This window comes from Thalassophryne amazonica, chromosome 19 (genome assembly GCF_902500255.1).
Source record: "Thalassophryne amazonica chromosome 19, fThaAma1.1, whole genome shotgun sequence".
Classification (NCBI taxonomy): Eukaryota; Metazoa; Chordata; class Actinopteri; order Batrachoidiformes; family Batrachoididae; genus Thalassophryne; species Thalassophryne amazonica.
This window is the reverse complement of record NC_047121.1, coordinates 15,923,471-15,938,356: the sequence shown is the minus strand read 5'-3', so window position 1 is coordinate 15,938,356 and position 14,886 is coordinate 15,923,471. Positions and strand designations below refer to the sequence as shown.

Below are 14,886 nucleotides of genomic sequence, written 5' to 3'. Positions count from 1 at the left end.
ATGACACACTGCTGTCATCGGCATACTGGAAGTCCACGAGCAAAGTGGTGGTGATTTTCTTCTTGGCTTTGTTGGCTCAAGTTGAAGAGCTTTCCATCCATTCTGTACACGGTGTCAATCAATGGTGGCACCTTGTCTTTGATCAGGTGGAGGATTGTTGCCACAAAGATGAAGGGCGTAGGAGCGATGACACAGCCCTGCTTTACTTCTGATTAAACATTGAAGTCTTCAGTTTCTGTGCCATTTACCAGAACTTTTGCCGGCATGTCATCATGGAGAAATCTCAGGAGCTCGATAAATTTCTCTGGATAGCTTGTCTTTCTCAGGATCTACCACACAAGTGCACATGACACACTGTCAGACACCTTTGTCAAGTTAATGAAGGCAAGACACAATGATTTGTGTTGCTCTCAACACTTTCTTGCAGTTTATGGATAGTGACGATAATATCTGTCCCTCTTGATGGTTGAAATCCACTCTGGGTTTCAGGAAAGCTGATTTCTGCTATTGGTCTCAGAAGGGTGTTGGCAATCTGTGCAAGAACTTCCTTGCAGTGGACAGTCTGGAAATTCTGCGATGACTTCCACAGTCTGATTTTCCTCCTTTCTGCTTGTAGATGGTGACAATGAATGAGTCTTTCAGGTATGCTGATATTTCTTCTTGAGTCATTGGTGCAGCTGGCATTGGAGAAAAGGACCACCTCCTCAAAACCCCTCAATAGAAATGTTGTCTTTCCTGGGTGCTTTGTTGGTTTTCATGCTTTTAATGGTAATGAGTTTGTTCTGCGAGTTGGGGTCAGCTGAGTTGTTCAACAATGTCTTGTCTTGGTTGAGCCCTTCCTCCCCCTCAGTGATTGGGTTGGTGTTCAGGAGGTCTTCAAAATGTTCTTTCCAATGAGGACTGATGTCATCTTTGGTCTTCAGCAGGCTCAGGCCATCCTTGCTTCCAAGAGGTGCTTGTCATTGGGTAGAGAGGCTGTAGATTGCTTTGGTGTCATTGAAAAACATTCTGCTGTGATTTCTCTCCATGAGGGCTTGGATTTCAGCAACCTTGTTGATCTACCAATGATTTTTCAGTTTAGGAGTTTCATTTTGTAGAGTTGCTTTGTTTTGTTGGAGTTGAGACTTTTTCTCTTGCAAAGTCTGATTTTTCTGGAGGTCCAGGAAAGCTTGTCACTTCTGGTCGATGAGTCATTTTTGTCAAACCTAGTTATTCTCATCAAATTGATGCTGATGCTTTCTCTTCTGGTGTCTGAGTGTTTCTTGACAGGCTGCTGTCTTGAGCTCCACACCATTTCTGGTGATGCCACATTTATTGGAATGGAACTGTAACCTAATGGATAAAGGCTCCATTGGAATGGCGAACAAAAGCACAGCGACACTTCTTATGGCCGCCAATCCTGATCACCTCCAAAATTCAGTGGAGTCTTCCATTCTATATTAACTATCTGTGCTGGAATTTTGGTGAGAATTTGTGAAGTAGTTTTGATGTAATCCTTCAAAGCATCCAGAATCCGAATCCAGATCTGGATCACCTCCAAAATTCAGTGGACTCTTCCATGCTCTTATATCTATCTGTGGTGCAAATGTGGTGAGAATCTGTGAAGTATTTTTATTTATTTATTTTGTGTAGTCCTTCAAAGCCCATATAAAGTGAAATCTTGATCCAGAATCCGAATCCAGATCACCTCCAAAATTTTGTGGAGTCTTCCATGGCCTAATATCTATCTGTGGTGAAAATTTCATCACAATCCGTGAAGTAGTTTTGATGTAATTCTGCTAACAAACAGACAAATAAATAAATGCAGATACTGTGAGAGGACTCAAGGGCCAGCCCTGTCTTGTAGAATTATGTAAATGAAAATATTCAAAAACTGTGCCATTTGTCCTAACAGATGCCTGAGGAGATGTACATTAACTTCACCCATGAGACAAACCTTTCCCCAAATCCAAATTTACCCAAGGTAAAAAAATAATAATCCCACTTTACTCTGTCAAATGCCTTCTCAGTGTACAGAGCACTTAACTAACACTTATGGTAGATCAATTGGAGAGAGGTTACAAACCACATTAAATACTCTCCAAATATTAAAGAATGAGTGCCTGTTGTGAATAAACCCAGTTTGGTCTAGGGATATAATCGAGGGTAAACTACTTCTAAGTGCTTGGCCAGAAACTTTGACAACAATTTGAAGTCAACATTTAACAAGCTAATGCAACGATATGAACCACATAACAGCCTGATTCAGGGTTTGGGGGAGTATGCCAGTGTTAAAAGATTCAATAAACATCTCTAGCATGAATGGGGCCAGCTGCTTCCAAAATACTTAATAGAATTCAGCTGGGAAGCCATCTGGGCCATGGCTTTTGCCACTTTGTAAGGATTTAACTGCAATTTCAAGCTAGACTGCTGTCATGGGAGGCTCCAGTTCTTTAGCGCAATTCCAATTGAGGGCCATATTGTTAATACCACTAAAGAAGGAAACCAGGTCTGCAGGGCCATCAATCAGATGAGTACAGCAGCTTATAAAATTCCATAAATATTTTATTAATTTCCAATGGATCCGGATTTCCAGCACCTGTTTCAATTTGAGGGATCAGCTGGGATGCCGATATTTTTCATAGGTGATGATATTATTGATATTTACATTCTGGACTCACACGCCATTCCAGCAGGGGGCAGTACATCATCTATATAATAACAGTGTGAGTGTGTGGGCGTTTATGCATGATTTTTTTTTTGAGTAAGTTCAATGTAAGTACATAATAAATACATTAAAAATACACCGATGACACAAGAAAGTGAAAACAGTTACTATTCAAATTACAAAATAGATAAATAATAATAAATAATAATAATAATAGTGTGTATATGATAAGAACCTAAACAATGCATAAATACATTAAGACAGTAAATTACTGTTAAAAATTATATAATTAACAGGAAATAAAAGGGTTGATTTCTTCATAAAGCTGTTGAGGTCTAAGGTTCTAAAAACATTCTGGACTCACATGCCATTCCAACTCATTATAGAAACTTTGCATAATTTATTACCACCTTTGAAAAATGTCAGCTACCTATTTTATAAACACTTCTCAACCTCGAGCCCATGGATCCCCACGGGCAACACACTAGTTCTGCATAAAAAGACTCCAAGCATGTACAGTCACAGAATGGAAAAGGGGAAAAGCATTTTGTGTATTTCAGTTGCCTAATACTTTTTTATTTAATGAGAATAGGCGCTGCTTGTATTGAAATTGTGCTTTTCTCATTGTGAATTCATACATTTCATGTCTTGCTTTGCAGCAACTCAACCCCAGAAAAAGAATGTGTTGTTGAATGAAATTAAAATCTAAATTAAAATCATAAACATGAACCCTATAATGCCTGACCCCAAAAATGTATGTATCATAAAATGATACGTACCGCATTATAGGATATGAAAGTGTCATGTCTATACTGACTTAAAAAAAAATGTATTTCTTCAGGTGATGCCAAAACTTTCCTCAGTTAATACATTTTTGTTGCACTTAAGTATGTAATCGATACTATGTATCACTTCAGGTATTAATGTGTCCTGTATGTACACTGGCCCTTCCACTGTATTGCAGTGCAGCTCTCGGGCAGACCAGCCAATTTGAGATAAACAGAACAAGGAAAGATTCTAAAAGGCACAGGAGGAAGAGAGAATTACAGAAAGATGAAAGTCCACACAGATAATTAGTTCTGCTCCAACTTGTAGGAAAGAGTTGATTTTTGGAGGCCAACTGGTGCTGTTTTTATTCACTTTTGTCTGTTAGGATTCACATTGTGCAGGAACAACGTGCAGCTCTATGGTGAAGATGGTCGTACTTCTAACATTAAAACCTAAAGCAGCTTACAGTGGCTTGCAAAAGTATTCAGCTCCTTGGTATTTCATGCATTTTAATTTATTTATGCCATTTCAAATACAAAATTAAATCAGTCTTCTCAATATAATAATTTGTAAAATTATCTTCCTTAGACTCAAACTCAAATCAAATCGCTGCAGTTTGTTTTTAAATGAATTAAAAATATAAAAGCCAAGATGGTGGGTTGCATAAGTAATGAGCCCCTTTGATGTAATACCTGTAAATAATCAGTTTAATTGCCAGTTTTCTTCAGACAAGTCAGGGGATGGATACATGAACATTTCCAAGTCAAACTGAAGACCTGAAAGGTACGCCAGATGGTACACCTGAGATGCAAGCCTAGATTTGATGCTTTGGTGAAAGAAAATGTTTCTCTGCTCCACTTCTCAAGAAGCTGTATAACTGGGTATACAAAATGCAAAACATGCACTGTGCACAATTTCTCCAATCACAGCCACAGAAGCCTATAATGTCTTCTGGGTTGTCTTGGTGTCTTGGTGGCTTTCCTCAGTCTTCTCCTTCTTACATAGTCACTCAGTTTTTGAGAACTGTCTACTCCACACAGATTTACCATAGAGTGCCATACTGTTTGTATTTCTTCATAGCTGATATAAATAAAGTCCAAGACGTTCAGTGACTTGGAAGTGTTCATGTATCCATCCCCTGACTTGTCTGAAGAACGCTGGCAATAAAACTGATTTGCAGGTATTATACCAAAGGGTCCCGTTCCTTATGCAACCCATCATCTTGGCTTTTATATTTTTAATTGATTCATAACAAATTGCAGAGATTTGCTTTGAGTTTGCGTTTAAGGAAGATAATTTTAGGATTTTTTATATTGAGAAGTAGAGCACGACCGATATATCGGCCGATATGAGCCCTTTTCAAAGTACTCACTATCGGCCGAAATTTTGCCGATAGAACGCAGATAATTTCTCATAAACAGAACAGTTACTGAAATAATGTTTGTGTCGGCAATGTAAAATGTCCTTGCACCGTTTGTCCAGTAGATGGAGCTCTGACTCCATTCAACTGAGAGCTGCTTACACACCTGCTTAAATGTGTTCCTCACTGGCCCCCGTAGTTCGCCGTCACACTGCACTGATTGGCTGACAAAAGCATACAAGTAAGTTTATAAGGATCTATATCCTTATCCTGAACCTATATCTAAGTTGCAGCAACAAGAGGTACAAGATTAGATGTATTTCACAACTCTTTTTAAGGATATGTATTTGCTAATTTCTCAATTCTTGATTGCATTTTTTGAACTTGATAATGATTCTGTTATAAAGTTAATCAATAATCAATATGAAGACAAAGCGTCAGCTTTTAGCTCATACCTTTTTTTGTTAAGGGTCCAAAAAAGAACATTTTATTCATTTAAAAAATAATAATAATAATATCGGCTATTTATCGGCTATCAGCCAATTTATCGATTATTGGCATTTTTTTCATCCAAATATCGTTATCGGCATCGGCCTCAAAAAAATCCATATCGGTCGGGCTCTATTGAGAAGCCTGATTTACTTTTTGTATTTGGAGTGGCATAAATAAATTAAAATGAATGAAATATAAAGGGGCTGAATACTTTTGAAAGCCACTGTATATTTGCACCATTCTTCAAGATATTTATTTTAAGCAAAATTGATCATAGGGTACAGTGACAGTGATGATGATGCTAACAATATTGTGCTGATCACAACAGCTCACATTTAACAAGTAATTGTCAATATTTGGGATAATGACATATAATTGTACATTCCTCCCGTCTGTGATGGTACTAGCAGCTACAGTGTTTAGTCCTGTGTGTTGTGCTGATTGTGTTTCCTATTTGTGATGACTGCACCATAATGTATTCCTAAATTGCTAAATTGCTGTCAACTTTGATCGATCTCTCTGGCTCTCAGCTGTGCCTTAATTTGCAGAATCCTCCTATATTTGTTCATTTGCATTTTATTTGCCATCTCCTTAAATCAAACTGCCAAACAATTTAATTTCATCAAAGGAGGGAACTCTTCTCTTAAAATACAATAAGGTGTTCCTTCACATTGTGTGTGGGAGTGGGGTGGGGTGAACAGTGTATTTTACAGTCAGTAGAAAAGGCATTTAAAATCTGTCATTGATGTTTTCATAACCTGTGCATACACACTGATTTATCAAAAATGTTTGAGGAGCGAAATGAAATATTTCTGAAAAGTGTACTAGTGCAGGTCCATGTTTTCTTTGTTGGAGATCCTTGAAATAATTGACTCCATTGAACAGTGAAGGTGCTGCATATTGTAGAAACCACAGACTATGCTTGTATGTTAGAATCATATCTGCTCCTGGCTGGCGGTGTGGCTGTTCTCACTGAAACTCTCTTGTGAACATTCTGTGGGAATGATCAGAATATTAAATTGAATCCATTAATTCAGCATCTTTACTGCATGATAAATGATGGCCATATACTGTGTGTCATCTCCCTCATTTTGATCTCTTCACTAATATCTTTGGGCTTCTTTGCAGGAGCTGAACATATAACTGGTATTATTGATAAATTCCTCCTTTTACTAATAGCCTGTGGATGTTAATCAAGATAAGATTTCTCTGCGCTCAACAAAAAGCAGACATTGAGGGATTTTCTCTGCAGAATTATATTTAATATGCATGAGGTAAAAGAGCAGGAAATGAAGCTTCTCTTCAGCAGATATTTGTTAATCAGTGTACGTGTGTGGGGCAGGGGTGGGGTGGGGGGAACTGTACATGCCTGTCATTTTGTGTAAGTTTATATCAAGTACATTGCCCAACTATGACTCAGAAAGGTCACTAACTTGATTTTCTGCTCTTGGTTCCTCTCCTTCCTTCTCACCATGCAGACAAGTCTCAAAGTTTCGTTTTCTTTGATGACGGTAAGATGTGCTAATTAGATGAAAATGTCAGCATCAGCCGCTGTGAAGCTGCAATCAGTGGCTTGCTTCTGTACCAATCACCATCAGAGTGTTGTTTATGTTCCTCTCCATGGTCAGGACTGGGTCGATCCATTGATTAATCAAATGATCCACAGACTGTCCAACACTGATGTCAATGCCTCTTCAGCCACTCCACAAATCAGCACCTTCTTGGTCCAGCAGTGTCATTGTTCAGTAATGTTACCAGTTCTGTTGTATGGTGCTGTGAATATTTTCTAGCTCAAAATAACACGATTGATAGAGACTTCCATTAGGTAACTTTTTAAGGATAAGTGCTATTGGAATAGAGTTTAGGATTATCCTGGGCAAAACTTCCAACATCAAAAAAAATGATACTACATTAAATCTGGCATATAACACATTCATTTTGGTGAGGGATTTTTATTTTTTATTATCTTTAAGAACTCTTGGGAACCTTTCTTTTTGTGCCACAATGTGTAGACCTTACAGGTTCACTTGCAATTGCTTTATTACTTGTTGAAGAAGGGCCTTTATCGTCATTGTACATGCATACAAATAAATTTTTCTTCAACATTTAACCCATCCAAATTATAGTTGAACACAATCCAGCCACCTGGAGCAGTGGGTAGTCACAGTCTGGCACCAGAGGAACAACTCCAGAGCTAGACATGCACTGCTTTGGTCAATGACAGAAAAAAGAGCATGACCATAATGTGCATGTTTTCATGGCAGGAGGAAACCAGAGTGCTCAGTGGAAACCCACACAGACATGGGATGCAAATTCCACAAGAAAGGAAAAGGGCATGTTTGGAATCGAACCCCTGATCTTCTTGCTATGAGGAAAGAGGGCTAACCACTGACCCAATTGCTGCCTGTCAGTCAATTATTTAAGAAGTTGATGATTAAATGGAGCCAGTCTGGGGTCCACATTAAATACTGGTTTGCATTGTCTTGACCCAACTCCTATCAATGCTACAACCCCTGGCAAAAATTATGTAATCACCTGCCTTGGAGGATGTTCATTCAGTTGTTTAATTTTGTAGAAAAAAGCAGATCACAGACATGGAAAAGAGGAAAAGACGAAGTACAGTTGTCATGCTCAGATGAATGTCACACTGGCAGGTTGTACAAGCCCTAGTCATTACAGTGTTAGACACCACTGATATGACATCCTGCCACGATACGAGTTATGCAGTCCTAGAATAATTGTTGTAACATGAAACGTGTACTGCAGTGCAGCATCACAGCAGGGCCATTGCTCATGAGCTACAGAGCTCTTTAGTTCTTATTTCCATCTTTCTGCCATCAGTGTTGTGAACCAGTGTTTTCAGACTGTTGTATGGCTGTTCACGTGTTCTAACACTCCTATTCCACAATGCGCTGTTCTACTATGATTGCCCACTATCCAAAAAAGTCCAAAATGCGATGAAACTGCTTAATCTGGCTTGCCATCTAAGAGGCTGGTTTATAAAGGGCAGATCTGGCAACTGGATGGTTTATAAAGTGCAGACCTAGCAACTGCCAGAAAATAAAAGTAATCTGCTGCGTCCTCAGCCAGAAGTGCAACAAACACTGTTTCTGCTTCAAATATTTACCTCGATGGAGCACAATCAAACAAGTTTCAAGCTATACTCACTAGGAATACCCCTTTTGAAGATGTTCAGACATGACTGAGGCTGTTAAGACTACAAACACCGGGGAAATACCATGCACTAGTATAGATTTTACAAATCAGGATGAACTTTTTGAAGAGTTTGAAAATTTGAGCCTAATTTCAATTCTGGTACTGATGATGGCTGTAACTACTATGTAAGCCAAGTTTGTTCAAGATTGACAAAGATGGATTAAAAAGTTACTATGATGTTTCAAAAGACACCCCCATTTGCTATTCAGGATGAAACGGGAAGGAACAGTGTCCTGTGGAATAGCCCCATAATGGATCAAGTAGGGGTTTGCCTGTTGCGGTGATATATGGTGGTGACCTTGTGTGCCATGTGGCCACTACAGTAATGATGAAAGCCCAATAGGAACCCTGAATAAGAGACTGAACAGGGCTGTGGTGATACAAGAAGTCCTCAATGACAGATCAGGCAGAGGAAATGATGGCTTGTCAATACAACAGCAGTGAATGTGGATGAAGGCTTCAGAAGGCCCTCAGATCCCAATCGTCTAGGATTTCCCAGTCATTGGATCAGGCTAACAATCTGTTAAGGGCCATTTGTTTGTCAGCGTGCAATGACAACCCCATGTTAAACAGACCCATGCATAGCTGTCTGTAGATCGACTGTGGATGAAGATTTTCTCTAGGTCCACCATCCCATCTGGGAATCAATTGAGAGACAGTCTTCCTCACCAATGAGGGATTGCCATGACAACAAAACATGCAAGTAAGAAGCACAGAGTGAAGTATTTGTCACCCTGTTAGCTTTGTAAAGCATATGTGCTGTGCTGATGGGAGGACAATATACCACAAAAGATACCCTGACAGAATATTTGAGGTTTTGTGGGTGGGTGAGAATTTTCCAGAGAATATGAATGATGGCAAAAACCTTTTTGTCACTCACGGTTAGTGGCTGTGTGAAGCCATTCATTGTCAAACAACTGTGTTTGCTCTTTTTAAATCATAATGACAAGAGAAACTACCCAGAATACCTTAATCAAAAGTTTACATACTCCAGTTCCTAATGCCATGTATTGCCCCCTTTAACATCAGTGACAACTTGGATACTTTTGTGGTAGTTGTGGATGAGGCTCTTTATTTCCTCTGATGGTGAAGCTGCACATTCTTCTTTGCAAAAATCCTCCACTTTCTATAAATTCCTGTGCTGTCTTGCATGAACTGCATGTTTGAGATCTCCCAGAGTCGCTCAATGATATTGAGGTCAGGAGACTGAGATGGCCACTCCAGAACCTTCACTTTATTCTGCTGTAGCTAATAACAGGTTGACTTGGCTTTGTATTTTGGATTGTTGCCACATAGGAACATCCAAGTATGCCCCATGGGCAGCTTCCGGGCTGATGAGTGCAAATTTTCCTCCAGTATTTTCTGATAACATGCTGCATACATCCTGCCATCAATTTTGACCAAGTTTCCTGTGCCTTTGTAGCTCACACATCCCCAAAACATCAGTGATCCATCTCTGTGTTTCACAGTAGGAATGGTGCACCTTTCATCATAGGCCTTGGTGACTCCTCTTCAAATGTAACGTTTATGGTTATGGCCAAAAAGTTCAGTTTTGGTCTCATCACTCCAAATGACTTTCTGATGCTGTTTGGCATATTGTAAGTGAGATACTTTGTGGCATTGCATAGTAATGGCTTTCTTCTGGCTAATTGACCATGCAGGTGATTTTTCTTCAAGTGTCTCTTTATTGTGCATCTTGAAAAAGCCACACCACTTTCTTTCAGAGTTCTGTATTTCAGCTGAAGATATTTGTGGGTTTTCTTTGCATCCCAGACAATTTTCCTGGCAGTTGTTGCTGAAATTTCTGTAGGTCTACCTGACCTTAGTTTGGTTTCCCCTCATTTTCCAATTCTTGATTAGAATTTGAACACTGCTGATTGGCATTCCTAGGTCCTTGGATATCTTTTTATATCCCTTTCCCGTTTATACAGTTCAGTTACCTTTTCCCGTAGATCCTTTGACAATTCTATTGCTTTCCCTATGACTCAGAAACCAGAAATGTCAGTGCAACACTGGGTGAAAGATGCAAGGGTCTGTCAAGAGCCCTGAAACTTACTGACCTTTTATGCACACACTGATCCATGAGTGGAAAAAAAAGTTTTTGTATTTTTCATATTCTCTGAAAAATGGCAATAAAAATCAAAAATTCTGCCAGGGTATGTAAACGTATGAGCATCCAAGAGTTTGAATGTTGGATACAAACATTGAGATCATTCTTCTCCCAAATTTTCTTTGTTTCAAACTTCAATTAACATACAACAAAGATGACATACGTTTGACTTGTCATGAATCCTTGTGTTTTACTAATAAATTTTTTTTTTGAGGAAAAGACATAAAATTTGTTGACATAACAGATACTGCCTAAATAGTTGAAAATACTGTTTGTTAGTTGTTAAGCCATGCTGATATATGCACTATTTTGAGGTTGTTGAGTTGATAGGATGACACATATAAATGAAAGTGTGCTTCTAACTACACCTCAGTAATACAACCAGATCTATTTTCAGCACCAATGACATCCCTTTATTCTTCACCTGTTATTGCATTGGTGTCCAAACTATTCCAGAAAGGGCCAAGAGTGTGCAGGTTTTCTTTGCAGCCACTGACTTCAGCAGGTGATTTCACTGATTAACATCCCTATGAGCAGGTGGGATGAGTTCATCAGTGAAATCACCTGCTGGAGTCAGTGGCTACAAAGAAAACCTGCACACTCTCAGCCCTTTCTGGAATAGTTTGGACACCACTGTGTTATTGTTATAAAAAATGATAGGATGTCAGGTGAGGGCAGACTTTGGCTGGTTCATCTAACACGATTCACCCTGGGTCAAGATTGGCACCCACCCTGAAAGATCTGTGGTTCATCCCTATTTTTCACAAGTAGCCATGAATCTGCCACAGCCAGGTGATATGTGGTTATCTCCGTGACCTTGTCCATTTACTGGTGGCTTCACCACCGGGGTACAGCAGGCTCAAGAAAACATGTCACATGACTGTGGTATTGTAATTAACATTTCTTCCAACTACACCTCACAAAAATCAAAATAACTGCTCGTTTGGTTAAAAAGTCGTAATTAACATTTCTTCCAACTACACCTCACAAAAATCAAAATAACTGCTCGTTTGGTTAAAAAGTCATTCCATTGGTACCAAAGAATTCTCCTGAGTAATGTTTCCCAATACTGGTCCTTGGGAACCAGTGTATTGCACATTTTCCATTTGTTCCTCAGTCACATGTGCAGCTAATCAACAGCTGATTGAACAATGGAACACACCTCACTGAGCTGATCTGCTCTGATTTGTTATGTTATGTGTAGTATTTTAGGTCCCGAGGACAAGGACTGGGAAAAACTGTTGCAGGCAGACCAAGTACCAAAGACATCCAGTTGCATGTTAGGTATCTGGTTAGTATCTTGGTTTCACAACCATACAATAAGACTGGAAGCACCAGGACCCTAAATATTTGAGCCGTCATCCTTCTACAGAGATATCAGCATTGCTAAGCATCTCAGAGCAGCAGCCTCATGACTCCATACGGTTTTTTCCAAAATATCTCTTAACCTCATAGTATGTGCTTCCAAGGACATGTCACTGCCAAGTTGAGTGCATTGACAAGTTCTACACTTTCACCACATACAGATACTGTTGATGCCAGAGACCACAAAGTCACAAAAAGCCTGGATTTTAGCTTTCATCCCAGACTGTTACAAAACCAGACACTCAAACTCCTCACTATATTTTTTTGAGTGCTGCAATCAGGGCTCAAAGTTGATTTCACAAATATGAGCACTTTAAGTACATTCAGTGTCAGGAAGCCTTCCCTCACTGGCAGTGGTACCCAAGTCAATGGAGTCCTCCCTTACCCAACACTGAGTCAGTGCAAGCACTGAACAGGGTAGGAGGCAGGACACATTGTTGATGGACAACAGCGTGTACTGGGGAAAAGGCATCTCATAGGCAAAGTTGGTCTTTTGTTTGTTTATTTTGGTTTAACCAAATCATTTTGTTTGTCCAGAAGTAGACTTGAAGTTTTGCCATATGAAAACTAAGTGTGCAGCATTTTGTTTTCTTTACAGGACTTTGCTTCCAGACAAGTCTAGCAATTTATACTAAATATCTAAACGCATTATGTACATAAAGACTATATAGTGTTGTTGGAAGGTTTGCTCAGGGTATATATAGTACAAAAATCTTGTTTGATATTTTATGTTCACATTGGGTGATTATTTCCCATTGTAATTATTTTGCAAATAAGTTTAGATTAAAATTGACAGCCCTCTATATTAGTGGTTTTCAACTCCAGTCCTTAAGTACCACCTAAGAGACACATTTTCCATCTTTCCCTGCTACACCAAAAAGTGATTAGCTTATTCAATTGTAATTAACAGACACCTGAATGAGCTAATCAGCTTGTGGCAAAGCAGTTAAAGATGGAAAATGTGTAGGTTCAGTGGTACTTGAGGACCGGTTTGAGAACCACTGTTCTGTATAATCACAGTTTGAGTATTGACCCAGTCCTGCTGGCGTTCTCATCATCATAGCGTTAGTGTGCTGTATGGTCATTGGCTATGATGGATACCTACCACACAGTGTTTCATCGACCACTGCACTATAGAATGCTCCTGTGTTTTAATAATTTCCTTTAAGTGCCCTTCACAACCTTTTTTTCCCCCCACTTCAAGAGAACCAATTATTTTCGTGTGTGACACTATAGTTCATGTTATAGGCCGCAAAGATCAACGATTTTGAGGTCATTCCTGATCATAATGTAATCAGAGGGATTTGCAAAGGGGTTTGTGGTTCTTGAACACACAGATAGATGACCTGTATCAGGCTCTTCTGATTAATCTTTTTTTTCCAACCTGCACATCTTTGCTTTTCATGTTCAAAATGGCACACAACCAAATGGTGTTCATTCGTATACTGTACATACGCGCTTCACATTTTGCATGTTTCACACTTTTCCTCTCCTAGTATTTGTGACGGACTGCATTCTCCCTATATGAAATTGTAAAATATTCTTTCCTTGCTCAAACCATGTGGATATTGTAGTTAAAGAATTCACCATGAATCCCACACGATCAAAGGGGGCAATGCAGCCAGCCAGCCTTGCCTTGCTCATATTTTTTCATTACTTTCCATTGAAGTTTGTCACATTTGATATGCAATGTTTGAACATCAGATTTTTTTTTATTTCTATTTTTCTTTTATTTTTGGCTTTGTGTGTGTGAATACAGAAGTGTTTGCATAACAAAAGCTGATGAAATGTGCAGAAATCTTCACCTAACTGACAACCACCAATGTGAATGTCTTAATTACTTGTCAGCATCACAAACACAACAATCACACCATCAGCAATCCCCTCTACATCCCGTTAAGGTTTATAGTTTGCCGACATCACTTAGCAATGAAGGTAACGTATGATGGTGTCGTGGCTAATAGGGATGTCCCAATCATGTATTTTTGGCCCCGATCCGATTCTGAGTCATGTGATTTTGAGTATCTGCCGATACCAAGTCCCGATCCGATACTTTAAAAAACGGAATGAACAATGAACAAATGCTAAATATATAATATTTTCATTTTAATCACCTTTTTTTATTATTTATCAATTAAACAGTGCACTTCTCCTTGAGGTAGCTTGAACAATCAAGTAAACTTTTTTTTAACAGTAATCAGAAATTTTGAGGTAAAAAACAATAAAAAATATTTCCAAGGATTTTTCTTCAGAAAACTGCTCTATAATGAGCAGTCCTGTGACATGTTTCTGTTTTGTACAGATCAGTGGTTTCTGCCACTAGTCTTCCATTTTTTGGCCCAACGCGTCGTTCCTATTGAACAGTGTGAAGCTACGTCACAGCTCAGAGCGTCGAAAGTCGGATTGGGTTGAACTTTGACCGTGTCAGTCTGCTGACAAGCGGCAATGCATGCTCCATGACACTTCTGACGCCTCTAAAAAGCAGTGCGTCTCATTGAAAATAATGCTTTTTAGACCGATTCTTGACAACGCTGACGCTTCCGATGCTTTCAGTGTGAAAGGCCCATTAATCTGCAATAATGAGCTTGAAATAGCGCTGATCAAAATAATGAGGATAAAATCTATATCAGATTCCTGATCGGGATGCAACGTCCCATTTCGATCAAGTCTGAAACCATGTGATCGGGCCCGATTTCAGATCACGTGATCGATCGGGAGAGCCCTTATGGCTAATACATGTTAGTTAGATGAAGGGCCAGACGGTGACTTTTTTTTCCTTTCATGCAGTTTGCTTAAAGCCTCCAGTGTTATCGCAATTATTAGAAAACATTTGTAGTACATTATGTACTGTTGCAGTCAGCATCTTCAAGTTAATTACTGTACAATAATTTCTCCACTAATGTTCTCATGAAAGTTTAACATTGTGAA

General features: G+C 39.1%; 1 protein-coding gene across 4 annotated transcripts in view; it reads left to right on the top strand.

The window, feature by feature from the left end:
* slc4a11 (solute carrier family 4 member 11) overlaps positions 1–14,886 on the top strand; it is a 333,676-nt gene that overhangs the window by 226,606 nt on the left and 92,184 nt on the right. For 2 of the 4 annotated variants that reach the window (XM_034159878.1, XM_034159877.1), the window contains exon 6: positions 6,746–6,778. The exons of the other annotated variants lie outside the window; for them this stretch is intronic. In XM_034159878.1, coding sequence (XP_034015769.1) covers positions 6,746–6,778 — 33 coding nt within the window. The remainder of the gene's footprint in view (positions 1–6,745; positions 6,779–14,886) is intronic. 4 annotated transcript variants of the gene reach the window in all.